At 40.5% G+C, this 15,459-nt stretch overlaps 1 protein-coding gene across 2 annotated transcripts; it reads left to right on the forward strand.

The window, feature by feature from the left end:
* Positions 1-112: 112 nt before the first annotated feature.
* trpc4b (transient receptor potential cation channel, subfamily C, member 4b) lies at positions 113-13,597 on the forward strand. Of its 2 annotated transcripts, none has more exons than XR_013964553.1 (11): positions 113-334; positions 527-933; positions 3,661-4,179; positions 7,957-8,293; positions 8,524-8,663; positions 8,786-9,099; positions 9,200-9,395; positions 9,905-9,974; positions 10,222-10,263; positions 11,253-11,342; positions 12,477-12,487. XR_013964553.1 is itself a non-coding variant. In XM_080771375.1 (11 exons), exons 2-11 carry the CDS (start codon positions 556-558, stop codon positions 13,047-13,049), a joined length of 2,787 nt encoding a protein of 928 aa, XP_080627501.1. In that variant the 5' UTR covers positions 113-334; positions 527-555; the 3' UTR covers positions 13,050-13,597. The 2 variants fall into 2 exon arrangements, 1 of the variants encoding a protein (XP_080627501.1); XM_080771375.1 differs by having other exon boundaries at positions 9,777-9,974; positions 12,477-13,597.
* The last annotated feature ends 1,862 nt before the right edge of the window (positions 13,598-15,459 follow it).

Genomic DNA, 15,459 nt, shown 5'->3' on the forward strand with positions numbered 1-15,459 from the left:
CTGTGAGCATAATGCGCGCGTTTGGGCACGTGCGCGCGCGCGCAATCCATTCACATTATGCGTCTTGCCCGACTTGCCGTCTTCTTTCTCACTGTCACAACAACAAGGCAAGGCGCGATGCTGGACTGCAGTTGCACTGGCACAGACAGTGAGATATCTGCTGAGTGGGAATACTAAGGCTCCGCACCATTCCAGCGAGTGCAAGTTCAACAGGTCTGGATTTTAGCCTACTATTCTTAATTGGATTGTCTACTTTATTTTTTATTTTATTTTCAATTTTTTAAGAACGATTAGAACGGAAAATAAAGCTTAAAAGAGCTTAGAAATAAGGTGGGTGGTTTACCTTTACAATTATAGGCTATTTAAAGTTCACGTCATTGTTTAGGTGAAGTCCATGCGCTCTCTTATTGATTGCTTTAATTATTATTTTTCAAAATCCAAATCTAATTGTCCTGACCATGAAAACATCTTCCAAACAACTTTACGCAACTGCCGTCTTATTTCACTTATGTTTAATCTATTTCAGTCAGACTTAGGTCTAGCAGCATTGCAGCAATGTCACAGCTATATTACCGGAAGGCGAACAACGCCGCCTTCAGGGACCGGATTCCCCTGAGGATTGTACGAGCCGAGTCGGAGCTTTCCTCCACGGAGAAGGCCTACCTGAGCGCGGTGGAGAAGGGCGACTATGGCAGCGTTAAACAGGCGCTGGAGGAGGCTGAGATCTACTTCAGAATCAACATCAATTGCATTGACCCCCTGGGCCGCACGGCTCTGCTCATTGCCATTGAGAACGAAAACCTGGAGATCATTGAGCTGTTGCTCAGCTTTAATGTGTATGTAGGGGACGCGCTGCTTCACGCCATCCGCAAAGAAGTTGTGGGTGCAGTGGAACTGCTGCTCAACCACAAGAAGCCCAGCAGAGATAAGCAGGTAGGCCTACAGACATTCACTGGCTTTCCTACTTGGAACGATGCAAGTTTGAAATTCATGACCCACCCAGTTATTATGCCTGTCTCCCTTCCATTTTATGCCCATATTATGGAGTTATTTGTCAGGCATGCCCAAATAAGCCGTCTATAACATCATGTGATGTCAGAATCACATATCCATATCTGGAGAGGGGTGATCATGTTTGATCAATTGTCAGTCCGGATCCCGGGCAGAGGCTTTTGTGCTGGTTCTGGATAACCGGCTAGCCGACGGACTCGCCACCGGGCACAGTGCACTCCCTGTGGTGATGTGGAACGCGTGTGTCAAATTTGAGGTTCCAAATACATTTTTGTTTCACTTGTTTATCCTTTTAGGGCCACAACCACTAGGGCGGGCCACGTCGCTTTATTATTTTATTTTTGAGGGGCGCTATAGCCCCTCCTATATACAGTTTTAATGTTTGTCTTTCAACGATGCTTGTTTAATAAAACGCCATAGACAATAAAGAGAAATTAAATGTTTGTTTTGAGGACTAAAACAAACATTAACAGCCATTGCTTAAACAAACATTGTGTTGTAATTGATGTTGTAAGATAATAAGAGTGCCCCTCACTTCACACAGGTGTGATTTTTTTATTTTTGAGGGGCGCTACAATTATATAATATATATATATAATTTTAAAGGACAACACCAGCTACCAGGATCAGGGTGGAGTTCTGTGGGTTTGAGAAGGCCACTAATTAAATGATTCATTGTGGTCATCAATTGATTTTTAGCTGTGACATTCACAACGGAAATCTCTGAAATATGGCTTTTTGCTCGTGTCTTTTGTGACATGTGTCGACTGTGTGGGCTGCAGAATAATTGGTATATAGAAGAATTTCAAGCGCAAACCGAGAGAGGTAATCACATAGCTGTTGGCACTGTCAGTCTGTGTGAAATGCAAATGATATTTACCTATCTGTAAAACAATGGAATTAGTCCAATTAAATATTAATCACAGTGTCAGAAATTGTAAATTGCACAGTTGTAGAATTTAGATAATAAAAGTTTCCTGTTTCCTCCATTCAAAATTCTATATTGTTCCCATTACCAAAATCAGCAGTTAATGGTATTTTAGTATTTGGATGTAATATTGTCCTAATTCATCCCTCAGGGCTCTATGCTAGTGTCTTTTCTGTTATTGTGGGGAAAGCTTTTGTTGAAACAAGCTTACAGTGCGTCACACTCACAGCGCGATGCATTGTCAATTAGCTATTTTCTGTGAAAGCTATTCCCACATACAGATGCAAGGGTTTAAGTGATGATGAAGATCCAGAGATGCTGTGTAATGGACTTTATAAATTATATTACACAAGTAAAATCCTCAGTTTGAATTTAACAAATTGACTAAAACGAACCCCATTCTGACTCACATGCTGAGATTTAAACTAAATTACACTGAGGATTTCACTGTGCATAATATAGTGTTCTTCTGTGGGAAAGGGAAAAGGAATTGCTTCCAGCTTATAGAATATTATGCCACTGGTAGAACCGCAAGCCATTAGCTTAATTTTTTGTTAGACTCACAGAGGGTACTATGAGGTCGTCTTTTCGCAATGGTTTTCAATGTGAACAGAGCGTTTTCTTGCTGAAAGTCGCACAATGGCAACAAAATGCTCTGTTCCCATTGAAAACCATTGCAAAAAAGACAGCTACATAGGCAGAATCAAAGTTAGATGTGTCACATTTTACAAAAACCCCACCAAGATTAGAATTGGCAACTTCTTTCCCAATAGTATATATTTTGAATAGTATAAAATCAAAATCAATTAAAATGAAATTGTGAATTTCTACTTGCAGTATTGTAGAAAAATACCGGTAGCTATATTTAGAAGAGACCTATATTTCAGCCTATAGCTTTCATCAGGATGAATTGCATTCTTCATCAATGTCTCATTAATGCTGTCTTCATCAGTGTAGTATGTCAAACCCACAGATGTTATAGTTAATTTCCGAAGTGATCAAATTCTTTTGTGCAATTAAATGGTCAGCTAGATGATGATAAAAAGTTATGTGAATACCAATGATAAGTAGGCCTACCATTTCAGGAATTGTTTACTAATTAATTACATTGTTTTGGTACTTTGGTGTTTAAACTTTTAGCATTCCTACTTTCTCTAGTTTTAACTCTAAACAACTATCATCTCTCTCTCTCTCTCAATTCAATGCAATTTAAATGAAGGTGAAGTAAAACTAAAATGCACTAAATCGCGGCGAGTAAACTGGTAAACTGGCGAGTTCTCCGGATACCAGTTACAGTACATGCTTGGCAAAGACGTGTATTGTCTAGGTTTCGACAAATTAACAGCGTTGCAACTTGCATTATGTTAAAGGAGCAGTCAGTCATTTGCGTGATTTGGAAACCCCCCCGATCTGCCCCGGTAACAAGATGTGCACACGCACGCACTACAGTGGGGTGGGCACGCGACAGGCCAACAGCATGCACACCAAGGCCCGTCCCCGCTCGATCATGATTGGCGGAAGGCTGGGCCACCTAGCCAAAAACGAAACCTACGTTTTTTTGACCCCCAGGGGTTAACTGGGCACAGGGAGGAACTCTTTATATGGTCACACTCTATAGTAGGGAGGATTGTCACAACAAAACAAAAAAAGTGAAATCACTGAATATACCTTTAATTGTTTTCAGGACAGTGTAATTGTGTGGTCTTCTCATGTTCTTATAGGTACCACCGATTCTCCTGGACAAGCAGTTTTCAGACTTCACCCCAGACATCACTCCAATCATCCTTGCAGCCCATACCAACAACTACGAGATCATCAAACTGCTTGTGCAGAGAGGTGTCTCCGTACCTCAGCCACATGCCGTGCACTGCAACTGCGGAGAATGCGGCGTCAGTTCCGACGTGGACGGACTGCGGCACTCGCGCTCTCGCATCAACATCTACAAGGCCCTCTCCAGCCCGTCTCTCATCGCCGTCTCCAGTGAGGACCCTTTCCTCACTGCTTTTCAACTGAGTTGGGAGCTGCACGAGCTCAGTGTTGTGGAGAACGAGTTCAAGTCCGAATACCAGGAGCTGTCCCGGCTGTGCAAACAGTTTGCAAAAGATCTGTTAGATCAGACCCGCAGCTCCAGAGAGCTGGAGATAATCCTCAACTACCGGGATGATACCAACCCTCTGCTGGATGAGACCGTGAACGATCTGGCCCGTCTGAAGCTGGCCATCAAATATCGTCAGAAAGAGGTAAGCGTACCGGTGGCTCATCTATGGCATCAGGTACTTCTTTTATTATTATTTGCTTTTTTTTATCCCCTTTTCTCTCAATTTTTAGTTGTTAATGTCAATTGATTTCTCCCCACACACACATTTGTCGCTGCTGTTGTATCCTACTGGCTCATCTATCAGTGATGAGCCCCTACCGGGAGCACGTAGTGCCGCCCCCATTATCACTCACCCCACCGGCTTCACTCCACCAAACATGGTAGACAAAGCCGGATGCACCACAGTGAATTGGAACCCCTAGACTCCGGGGTGGTGGCCAGGTACTTTACCACTGCTTCACCCGAGTGCCCGACATCAGCTACTTTTGGGTCAATTTTACACTGAATTTTTTTTAACACTGAGGATTTTACTTGTTGTACTGCCGAGTGCAAACTGTAGTGCTGTGGCGATGGAGACAAAACAGAGTCAGCATCATATCATATCCCATTCCCATCTATTTATTTACATTTCACTGTACACTCATAATGACACACACACACACACACACACACACACACACACACACACACACACACACACACACACACACACACACACACACACACAATATTGAATATACTGTATGCAGTCCAGTGATGGTTTGTAGAAAAGCTTTGTGGAAATGAGCTGGAAGTGAACTGAGATGGCCTTGGGTGGAGACATCCTGTGGGAGTTTAGAACAACAAGTAATTGCCAAGACGCCTCTTCCCAATGCACTATAGCAGCCCTCTCGGGCCCATGGTAATAGGATAATTAAGGATAATGATGCCATGGTAAACTGATGTAGCATTTGCCTGAAATTTAAACTTGTAATATTTAATGAGGGCGTTCCAGGGAAGCTTTTAATGCTCCTTAACATCTTTACTGTACTGGAATGGTTTTCTCATGGATTTGATGCCAACCTGATATGAAATAATATATATATCTGAAATAAATCTCTCTCTGTGCGTGCGTAGGATAATAGTATTAATTTACTATAATTAGATTAATACACGATAATCAACACTAACACTTTAATTTAGAACACAGCCAAATCAAATCATAGTACATACATCAATTATTCAATCAAAGCAAACGGCACAAACAATATTAGTTTGTCTCTTCTACAAAAATGTAAGTTACAAGTTACTGTCGCATTTTTCCATTCTCTTCCATTCACTCCCACCACGGAGTGCCCTTGGCCCTTGCATCTCGGAGGACAGGCAAGATGGGCAGTGTCGGTAGGCCAATCAGAGGCAGGTGGGGCGTTACCATGTCTATGCTCGGACGTAGAATAGAATATACGCATATGGGGCACGCTTCCTGCAATGCTATGGACCGGAAGTAACCAATTCCTGGGTTCCTGTCTGTCTAAATTACAACTCTCCTGTTCCTCTGGCTTATGGGATGAACCAGTGCTAACCAATTACAGACAATTACAAAACTACAACTCAACTGAAGGGGGTAAAACATTTATTATATATTTTTTACTTGGTCTCTCCCTGGTCGTGGAACGATCTGCAGACCAGACTCAAATTGGCATAGCTAATTATCTTGAGAACATTTAAAAGGATCACTGTAGGTCTACTCTAGCCTGGGTAAACCCCTCTCCCTTGCCAGATTTGCATTCTGTTGTCCAGCAGGGGGAGTGGTTTTACCAGGCTAGGTCTACTCACCAACACTCACCAACACACAATACAAAGATTCATATGGAATGTATTATTGGCACGATAATGTATTATTTGTCTATTGTCTAAGTATATTGTATATGTATGCATTCATACCTAACCATAATAGAAGATAATTGCATGTCAAAGGTAGCACTCAAAATGTTTTAAACTATACATTTCGCATGTCAATGTTTGGTTTGGTGTACGACAAGTTGAGGATTTTAGGTGGAATAACAACGTTTTACATCTCTCACCCTTAAAGCCAAAACAAATAACACATTTGTAAAATGTTTAAATGTTTAAATGAGTTATCAAGTCACTGCAAAATAGCCTCGCTCTACCTGATGTGTGTGTGTGTGCAGAGACTAGGGTTCCACTCTCTTTAAAAGCCTGATCTTACTATGACACGTGCGCGTGGAAATCTGTTATTTTCCGCATTTGACTCCATTGTATGACTATGTATAAATTAAACGTTGGTGGATGTAAAGTAACTGGAAGCTCTCTCTCAAAGCATTTGGCTGTTTCCTCTGATCCTATGATCATCATAACCCTAATGCCTAATGTACTGTATATTCTGCCATACTACAGTGTTGCATGTCAGAAATAGCATACTGTGCATACATAGCTACAAGTGCATGTGAGGTTATAGATCTGCTATCTTCGGCGTGCCACACTGTGAGCTCCATGTGAGGTTCAAAGTGTGCTTACTCATGATGAATATATGATGATATTTTAAATATTTTATATATTAAAACATTATTATTATTTTAATTTACCAGGCAGATACTATATCTATCTTGCTAGATATTCTTTTCCACAGTAAGTTCTCTGATCTAGTGCGGAGGACTTGATGAATGGCACGATTTCTAAAAGTGTTCCAGACTGTGAGAAAAATGTATAGGCTGTTCCATTCATAAACCTTTTAATAACTTACTGAGTACATTTTATTGTCCTTTCACTGTGAATTACCGTGTTTTTATGTATATTCTTACATTGTTGGCATTCATGTTGATAATGCAACAATTTTACCAGCATGGTATACAGATAATTCAACAAAGCTTGTAAAACATGTCAACCTACAGCTACTGTGTGAGAAGGGGTTCCCAAAATGTTCCATGCATACTCTCCCCCTAAATAGCCCCATTGCCTCAGGCTGTGGCCCCCTTATTTCAAAATGGCTTAAAAAGAAAAACTATTTCAGGTTTTACAATATGTGATTAATAATCACTATACAGTAGGTATGCCAGGTTGAAAGTGGTTAAAATGGCTTTATAATTGTATGAATTGGAATTTAGGCCAGGTGCATAGGAAAAATCACACTCGTGTGAAGTGAGGGGAGCCTGGTAATGTTTGTTTAAAGTGCTCTAAACAAACCGTAAAAGCCATAGACTTGGCTGGCACATGATGTAATTCCAAAAGCCAGATGTTGGAGGGGTTAGTGCAACTCAAAAATCGAATTGAAAAGAGGGAGAAGTCTTGCACACTGGCTTCACTTACAATAATAGTTGTATTGAGTACAGCACAATGTTTCTGTTCAACTGATGACCTTAATCATGGACACCTGATGAAGGTCAGTTGGACCGAAACATTGTGCTATACTGAATTTGAATTGAAAGTAACTCTTTGAAAACCTTTAAAACCTGTGGCATAAACAGTACAAGTTGCAGCCATCCAAGATATCTAATAGTCTACTCTGTTTGATGAAGGACCTTAGCACATAGAATTCGGTTCTCTCTCCTCTACTACAATGGGGCTCCATTTGTCAGCCATAACAAAGTTAGGCAGCCATTACGTCCTATCACCAACTGCAGATGTCCAGCAGATGTTTATATCAAATCTCAGAGGGCAAAGAACATGGAGGACTGAAACAGCCAGTCCTCGAAGCAGGTCAAGGAGTTCTTTTGAAATATTTAGTATCCACTTGGTAGTTGGTAGCATTTGTATTGTGGTCCAAGGATATTTTACTTTTATATTTCAAGAAAGGTACAGTATAGTATAATAAACTACCACCTGACCAAACCATCACAACCCATCTCTTTCTGTCTGTCTATGTTGGCTATTCTCCCTCTCTTTCTCTGTCTGTTTCTTCCCATCTCTCACTTTCGTTCAGTTTGTTGCACAGCCCAACTGTCAGCAGCTTCTGGCGTCTCGCTGGTATGATGAGTTTCCAGGCTGGAGGAGGCGCCACTGGGCAGGGAAGTTCATCACGTGTGTGTTCATTGGCCTCCTGTTCCCACTCTTCTCCATCTTTTACCTGATTTCTCCAAAGAGCCGATTTGGCTTGTTCATCCGGAAGCCCTTCATTAAGTTCATCTGTCACACAGCGTCCTATCTGACGTTCCTCTTACTGCTCCTGATGGCCTCACAGCACATAGTCTTAAACAACCCCAACCGGCAGGGCCCAGCGCCCACCACTGTGGAGTGGATGATCCTCCCCTGGGTCATTGGTAACACGCACGCACGCACGCAGGCGCACCCGTGCGCATGCGCACACACACACACACACACACACACACACACACACACACACACACACACACACACACAACAATTGCTGCTGTTGTTGCTTGTCCAGTGGTACTCTTATACAGTTACGTTAAGTGCAAAGCCACCTGAACACTATACTTGGTCATAATGTGTGTAGTGTACTAACTCCTTTATCTCATCTTTATCACAGGCTTCATATGGACAGAAATCAAACAGATGTGGGATGGTGGTTTCCAAGACTACATAAACGACTGGTGGAACTTAATGGACTTTATTATGAACGCTTTGTACATTGCAACCATTTCTATGAAGATTGTTGCCTATTGCAAAGTATGAACTCATGCATATTTCTATCTTTCGTTATTCTATCTTCATGTTCCTCATTACATTTAGCAACAGTCCTCAGGACCAATAAAATGACAATGTTGAGTAAACTTTCTTTTTTCCAACAGTATAGTGGTGTAAAACCAAGAGAGAAATGGGAAATGTGGCACCCAACGTTGGTGGCTGAGGCACTGTTTGCCATAGCCAACATTTTCAGCTCCTTGCGCCTCATCTGCCTCTTCACAGCCAACTCACATCTGGGACCGTTGCAGATCTCACTGGGTCGTATGCTTCTGGACATCCTCAAGTTCCTCTTTATCTACTGTCTGGTGCTTGTAGCCTTTGCCAACGGCCTCAACCAGCTGTACTTTTACTATGATACAGCTGAGGAAGAGGAATGTGTTGGCATCCGTTGTCAAAACCAAAACAATGCCTTCTCAACGCAAGTTTTTTCTTTTTTAAGACACACTATTGTCCATAAATATACTTGTATCAGTGCCTGAGCTGCAAATAATTGTATTGCATTTTGTTTGCTTGTTTAGGTTGTTTGAGACACTGCAGTCCTTATTCTGGTCTGTCTTTGGCCTGATCAGCCTGTATGTGACCAATGTGAAAGCACCCCATGAGTTCACCGAGTTTGTGGGCGCGACCATGTTTGGGACCTATAATATAATCTCCCTTGTAGTTCTTCTCAACATGCTGATTGCAATGATGAACAACTCATACCAGCACATTGCTGTAAGTGGCCATCATCCACAAAGGTCACTCAGAAAGGATCTGTTTACTTGTTTTAATTGTGCATTTTATGCCATTCCAAACCACCGAATGGTTTCGACCATCCGGCCTTCATCAGTGTGTGGCAGAAAACATTCTGAGGTTTGGAATGGCATAAAGTGGACAATTAAAACAAGTAAATGGATCCTCTCTGAGTGCTACCTTCTTTTTTCACTAATGTTGAGTTTTGTAGCAAAATGAATGCACCAAATGGTCAGCACATGGTGGAAAACAAATTGACATCCACCATCGACCATCTACATAATTAATAATAATAACACTGCTACAAAATATTAGTTTTGTTCCTATTCCTATTGTTCTTGTTCAATGTTTTTCTACCTTTAGGACCATGCTGATATAGAGTGGAAATTTGCGAGAACAAAATTATGGATGAGTTACTTTGAAGAGAGTGGGACTGTTCCTTCTCCATTCAATATCATCCCTAGTCCAAAGTCTGTTTTATATCTATTTAGATGGATGAAGACACACATGATGAAGAGAACACGCACAAAAAAGACATTTGGAACATTCGGAACTTTAGGGGTAAGATCCGAGTTGTGTCCTCTGCACTGTGGAAATGTCATGTTTTAAGACCATGAAATCAAAGGTTAAGGGGGTAAGAGGGTAAGCCAACATGACTTGTTACTTGTTCTTTCTTAATGATCTAGAGTAGACGCATATCATAATGGGACGTCCACATTTTTAGAAGCTATTTACTGACGTAAAATGATAGAGAATGTGAACCCTACTGTTACATTAAGTGCATAAATAACACCAATATCTTTTGCAGAGACGTGCTGCTGAAAATGTACGGATAAACCATCGGTATCAGGTATTGATTTGTTTTTTCATCTTAACGTAACATCTAGAGTTCGACTCATACATGAGTCGCACTGCTGATCTGACCAAAATGTGGCGCTCACTATTGTGTGGTCACAATTATACAGTAATTAATCTTTATAAATTGTTTATGATGTAGCTCATCTCATTTACTGTATATCTGTCTGATTTTGGTAAAGTGTGATAATATAATCACATTTATTGTATTAATGTATTGTTTAATTAATGTATTGTTGTCTATAGAATGCGTGTGAAATATGGACATTCCAATGAAATACAATTCTACATTACTGTCAAATGGACAATGGACATAATAGAATGATGATTGGACATAATGATGCAATAACAAAATATAGGTTACATGGAAGAAATGTGTTTAATAAAACTGAAGAGATTGTTTAGTTTACACAGCACTGAAAGAAAGCAACCACTGTCTGCAACCACTAGATCGGGCATAATGATTATGCCCCATATGTGGGCCAGAGAGTAAGACAGAGTTACGACAGAGTCATAAGAGTCACAGGCAGAAAACAGCCCGTGAGCCCGGTCACGTGGTTCATGTAACTCGTTTGTCACTATAAAGCCAATAGACTCCAATGCATTCCGTAAACTTCCAGTTCAGGCCTTTGTCACTATTCGCCAATATGTAGAACTGTAGAAGAGCTGCCATTGGACTGGCCCCATGAAGTGAACGGAATTGTTGTAACTCTGTCTTACTCTATGGCTCTGATGTGGGCATGCTTGATGACACGACACGGCACATTGAAGTTGGATAACACACTCCATATTTGGGCATAACTACATTGGGAACTAAGTCTGAGTCACAGTGACTGAGTGTGGCGATGTGGTCCACCAGCCGGTCTTCCGTTAAGCCAATTTTAATATATAGGATGTGTATTGTCAACACTAGCAGTATAAAGTAGTTATTGATCGAATCTGATCCAAACTCTACCTGTTTGTCTGAATCTATATATTTTTCAGGAGGTGTTGAGGAGCCTAGTAAAGAGATATGTGGCTGCAATGATCAGAGATGCCAAAACAGAAGAGGGCCTGACGGAGGAGAATTTCAAGGTAATCTACAGTTATTAATGGACAGGATACACCCATGGTCAGGGCCGTATCCAGCACTTCACAGATGGGGGGGGGGTCCAATCTATCGGTACTGCATATTTTGTTAGCCTAGTGCAAATCTTACCTTTTTGATGAGCCTGCCCGAGGCATACACGGCTTTAACCAATACTGGCATAACATAAACAACTTCCTGAATCCTAAAATGATAGGTTAACTAAAACTACAATGTTTCCATTGTAGTCCCAAGTCTACTAGCAGACAGACAAACTGACCAATGTGAGCTTATAGCAAACACACAATGCTGACAAAATAACATGCACCCTCCCTGGCTGGCATGTTTAATGTTTTTATTTGCTTGCCTTTTACTAAAAGTAGCAATACCACAGTGCAGTACTTAAAAAGTAAAAGTACATGTGAAAGTGGCACATAATGTGAAATGTACATTATTAATACCAGTATACATTAAGATTACTAATCAAAATCTGCAATGGAACTAGAGGCTCTCTCAGATTAAGTAAAAGTATATTTTAAAAAAATGCCATTGTTACAGGTACTTACAGGTTACTTTCCACCACTGACTGTGAACTGCATGATGCTTTATGCTTATAGTTGCTTACCTGTTCAACTACTGCACAACAATGGTCATCAGTACTGTTGTTGTTGTTGTCGACGACGACTTTGTCTGTGTTTATTGCACACACCGACACCGGGGGAGGGGGTACATTTTTCGGAACAAGTTGGACAACAGGAGTTGGAGGAGAAGCAGCCCTGCTTCCAGCAGCAGCAGCATTAAACTTAAACATGTCATTTATTTTCAAACAGGAGTTGGGTCCTGCATTAATTGCTTTGCCTTCTTCGCCCTCTGCTTTTCAGCACCCCCCTTACGTTTCGGATTCGGCATTTTACTCGTCTCTGACTCTCTCTTTCTTCTCTCCATTGATTTACTGTGGCGTGGTGCTCGCCGCTGTTTGAATGATAACGCTTAAACGCAACAACAGCTGCAGTCCTGGCTGTAATCACACGCACAACACTGACAGCGAGTCAGCGGCCCCCCGTGACCCCCGTGGTTCCTACGGCCCTGCCCATGGTACCTCAAGTAATATTGTGGTTCTAATGTTTATCTTTTATTGTCAGGAGTTGAAGCAAGATATTTCCAGCTTCCGCTTTGAAGTACTGGGAATGATGAAGAGCAAAAATCATGCTGGCCTAGCAGGTAAAGTTGCTAGCTCCAGCTTGGTTTACCCTGACCATTCATTCAAATACTCCCCCAAATTCGCTCCAGCTGCACAGCCACAAAAAAAGCTCCACGTGTATGATGTCACCACCTCCATTCTGGGGCAGAGTGCAGCAAACGGCACAAGCTCTGTGGCGTCCACAAGGCTGACCAATGGTTCAGTGGTCCCATCCTACGTAGGAAAGCAGAACCATAATGACATCAAGGGTGTCTCAGGCAATGGGATCCAGAAAAGTATGGACAGATGTCCCTCTCAAGAATGTGATGAAATACATTCTTTGTCTGATGAGCCTCAGGAGTCTGTGAATGAGGAGATTTTAGACTGTGATGGACCAAAGCAGGAGCAGCAAAAGGTCAGGGAGGTGTTGGTGGAGGTTGTAGAGGAGGAAGAGGAGGAGTCAGAGAATGATGTCATTCAGAAAGCAGAACATTCTCCAGAGGAGGATCCTGCTTATGGAGTGACTAATCATTAGGTCAGCGCATGGTTCAATGAAAGACTTATATTATGAGAATATTGGAATGGGACTTGGAAAAATATTGATCATCATGTATATCCAGCCCTGGAAAGCAGAAATGTTGAGTGAATTTGCCTTACAGTATACATCAGGTCACTATCGGTCAATGAAAATGAAAAGTATGTTTGAAAAAATAGACAACAAACATAGCACTGATCTAAATAATAGTAGCATGTAAACACCATACCTTGGTAAAAATGTGTACACATTAATGCTACTACTGACTGAAGGATTGTTCAGTTTTATGCTCAGGGAATAGTGTGGAATCAACAAGTGCACCTATTGTACATTATAAGTTTGTATTGATAACATCTATTTCCAAAGAGCCCTGAAACCGCTGCCTATGGTCTTTTGTTGCACTTCTGTTACCTTGTTACCTGTGTCCATGAATACTACACACAATGATGCACTAATGTTTTGACTGTACTGTATATGCCTTAACTAAACCAGTGTACTGAGTAATGCATTAATGTTTCTCTAAATGTTTTAACAGTCTTATGCTTATTATAATCTTACACACACACTTACACATTATTGACAACTTCATAACTCAAAGCTGCAATCAACATGGGGTCACTGGGTTTACGATGATAAAATATAGCAGCCAATCCGTGGATAAAGGTTTCCCAAATTATAAATGTTATTGTCTTTATTCCCATTTTAAATGTAAATAAGTATTTTATTTCAAGTATGTGTTTGGGTGGAGTCCTAGTTCAAAATGTGTCAGACTTTGCACTGCAAACAATTATACTGTACCTTTGGGGAATTGGCTGCAGCTTTGAAATTCCTGGATTGTACACTTAATTAACTACAGTCATACAGTATATAGATTACAGATGGTAGAAGATATTTTGGGGATAAAGAAAAAAAGAAAAACTCTTATTTCTGCAAAACATTTTCCAGCATAAGAATATTGTATTAATCAAGTTTGAAGATACTTTCAACAAGTAATTATGCGACAAAATATGTGGAGGGCTGGTGAGCATATTATTTCTACTGTGTCAAATTGTGAGACCACAGCTTATCTTTATTATGAGTTTGTTTTCTTCTTGTGGTATTTACAGCCAAATTCCCCAGTTCATCTTTTCCCCCTTAGCCATGCTCCTGCCACTGGAGCCATGACCTTGAATTCCTTCACAACAACAGCTATAAATTGTGTGTGAAGTGTAGTGGTGCTTATATGATGTCATGAATTTATGAATACATAGACCTATGATTCTTTAAATGTTAGTTCCAGTCGAGTAAGTGATATGAGTACTGATATACACAATAGCCTACAGAGATAATACTCTTTGTACTGTATATGAGTTATATATGCAGTGGATGAAACGTATCACCCTGTAGTTAGTTTAGTCTGGCATTTATCCTCTCAGCCGGGCTGTTTAAGGTGGTTTAGACTTTAGCAGCACAGTTTGCTGTGTTTTCTCTACTGGCATGAAAGACTTCTTTTATGCTCCATACATGGAGTAGTCGTAGTTGGATGGGAAATTACTTTCATGCTCACATAATGGTCAGAGAGTAGAACATCATGTGGGAAGACTAAAGTGATGGAAAAGGTGATGCTGTTATGTGCCCTCCAAATGCCTGATTTATACATGGTTGTGTGCTGGTGTCAAATAGCAGATCAAATAGCAGATCTAATAGCAGATCTACAAACACAAAGTATAAATCACCCTGAAATCAACCTTATATTTCAATTTTATGACTGTCCCTTGCAGAACAGTACACCACTGAACCTTCATAACCTTTTGAAACCTGTTTCACACATGTTTATACTCATTTGGTTTTAATGATTTGGTTTTTCTCTTGTTTCCTTAGTTCTTGACTCAAACATTTTCCTAAATGTCTTCAGTAGTTGTAGCCAATATATTTAAACCGTAGAAATGCCATTATCATGGAGGGCAATCCAAATAGCTTTGTATCTGGATAATTAATAAGAATAATAAGAATAAGTAAATATGTTTAAACAAGAACCCTGATATAAATTAAAATATTCAAAATCACATCACACGTTCTTTTCTTTTTGTTTTCAAAGAAAAAAAACAGAAGGTTGAACATGATTTCTTTTTTCAACCCCATAACATAATTTCGGAAATCTTTACACTTTTGTCTCTTAGTTTTGCCATGGAATTATATCCAAGATCCCAGATGATGTGTTCAGAAGATCATGCTGCAAATCTGAATGCTTGATCTTTTTAACCACTTTCACCATGGCATCCCTATTTTGAGCATCCACTATTAAAAGATTTCACATAAAAAAAAGATCTGCTCTTCAAGCTCACAACACGAACACAAATCAATTTCAACACATGAGCTTATACTGTACATCTATGTCCCAAACCTGGGTCTTTAAGAATGCAATTCTCCC

Source organism: Protomyctophum bolini (genome assembly GCF_963924005.1).
Source record: "Protomyctophum bolini genome assembly, chromosome: 9".
In the NCBI taxonomy this organism is placed as follows: Eukaryota; Metazoa; Chordata; class Actinopteri; order Myctophiformes; family Myctophidae; genus Protomyctophum; species Protomyctophum bolini.

What these genes read in the sequence shown, in the direction of transcription:
- trpc4b (XM_080771375.1), top strand. Translation starts at nt 556, where the DNA reads ATGTCACAGCTATATTACCGGAAGGCGAACAACGCCGCCTTCAGGGAC. An exon ending in CAAAACAATGCCTTCTCAAC is followed by an intron (nt 9,100 to 9,199) that starts GCAAGTTTTTTC and finishes TTGCTTGTTTAG; the next exon opens with GTTGTTTGAGACACTGCAGT. An exon ending in TGACGGAGGAGAATTTCAAG is followed by an intron (nt 11,343 to 12,476) that starts GTAATCTACAGT and finishes TTTTATTGTCAG; the next exon opens with GAGTTGAAGCAAGATATTTC.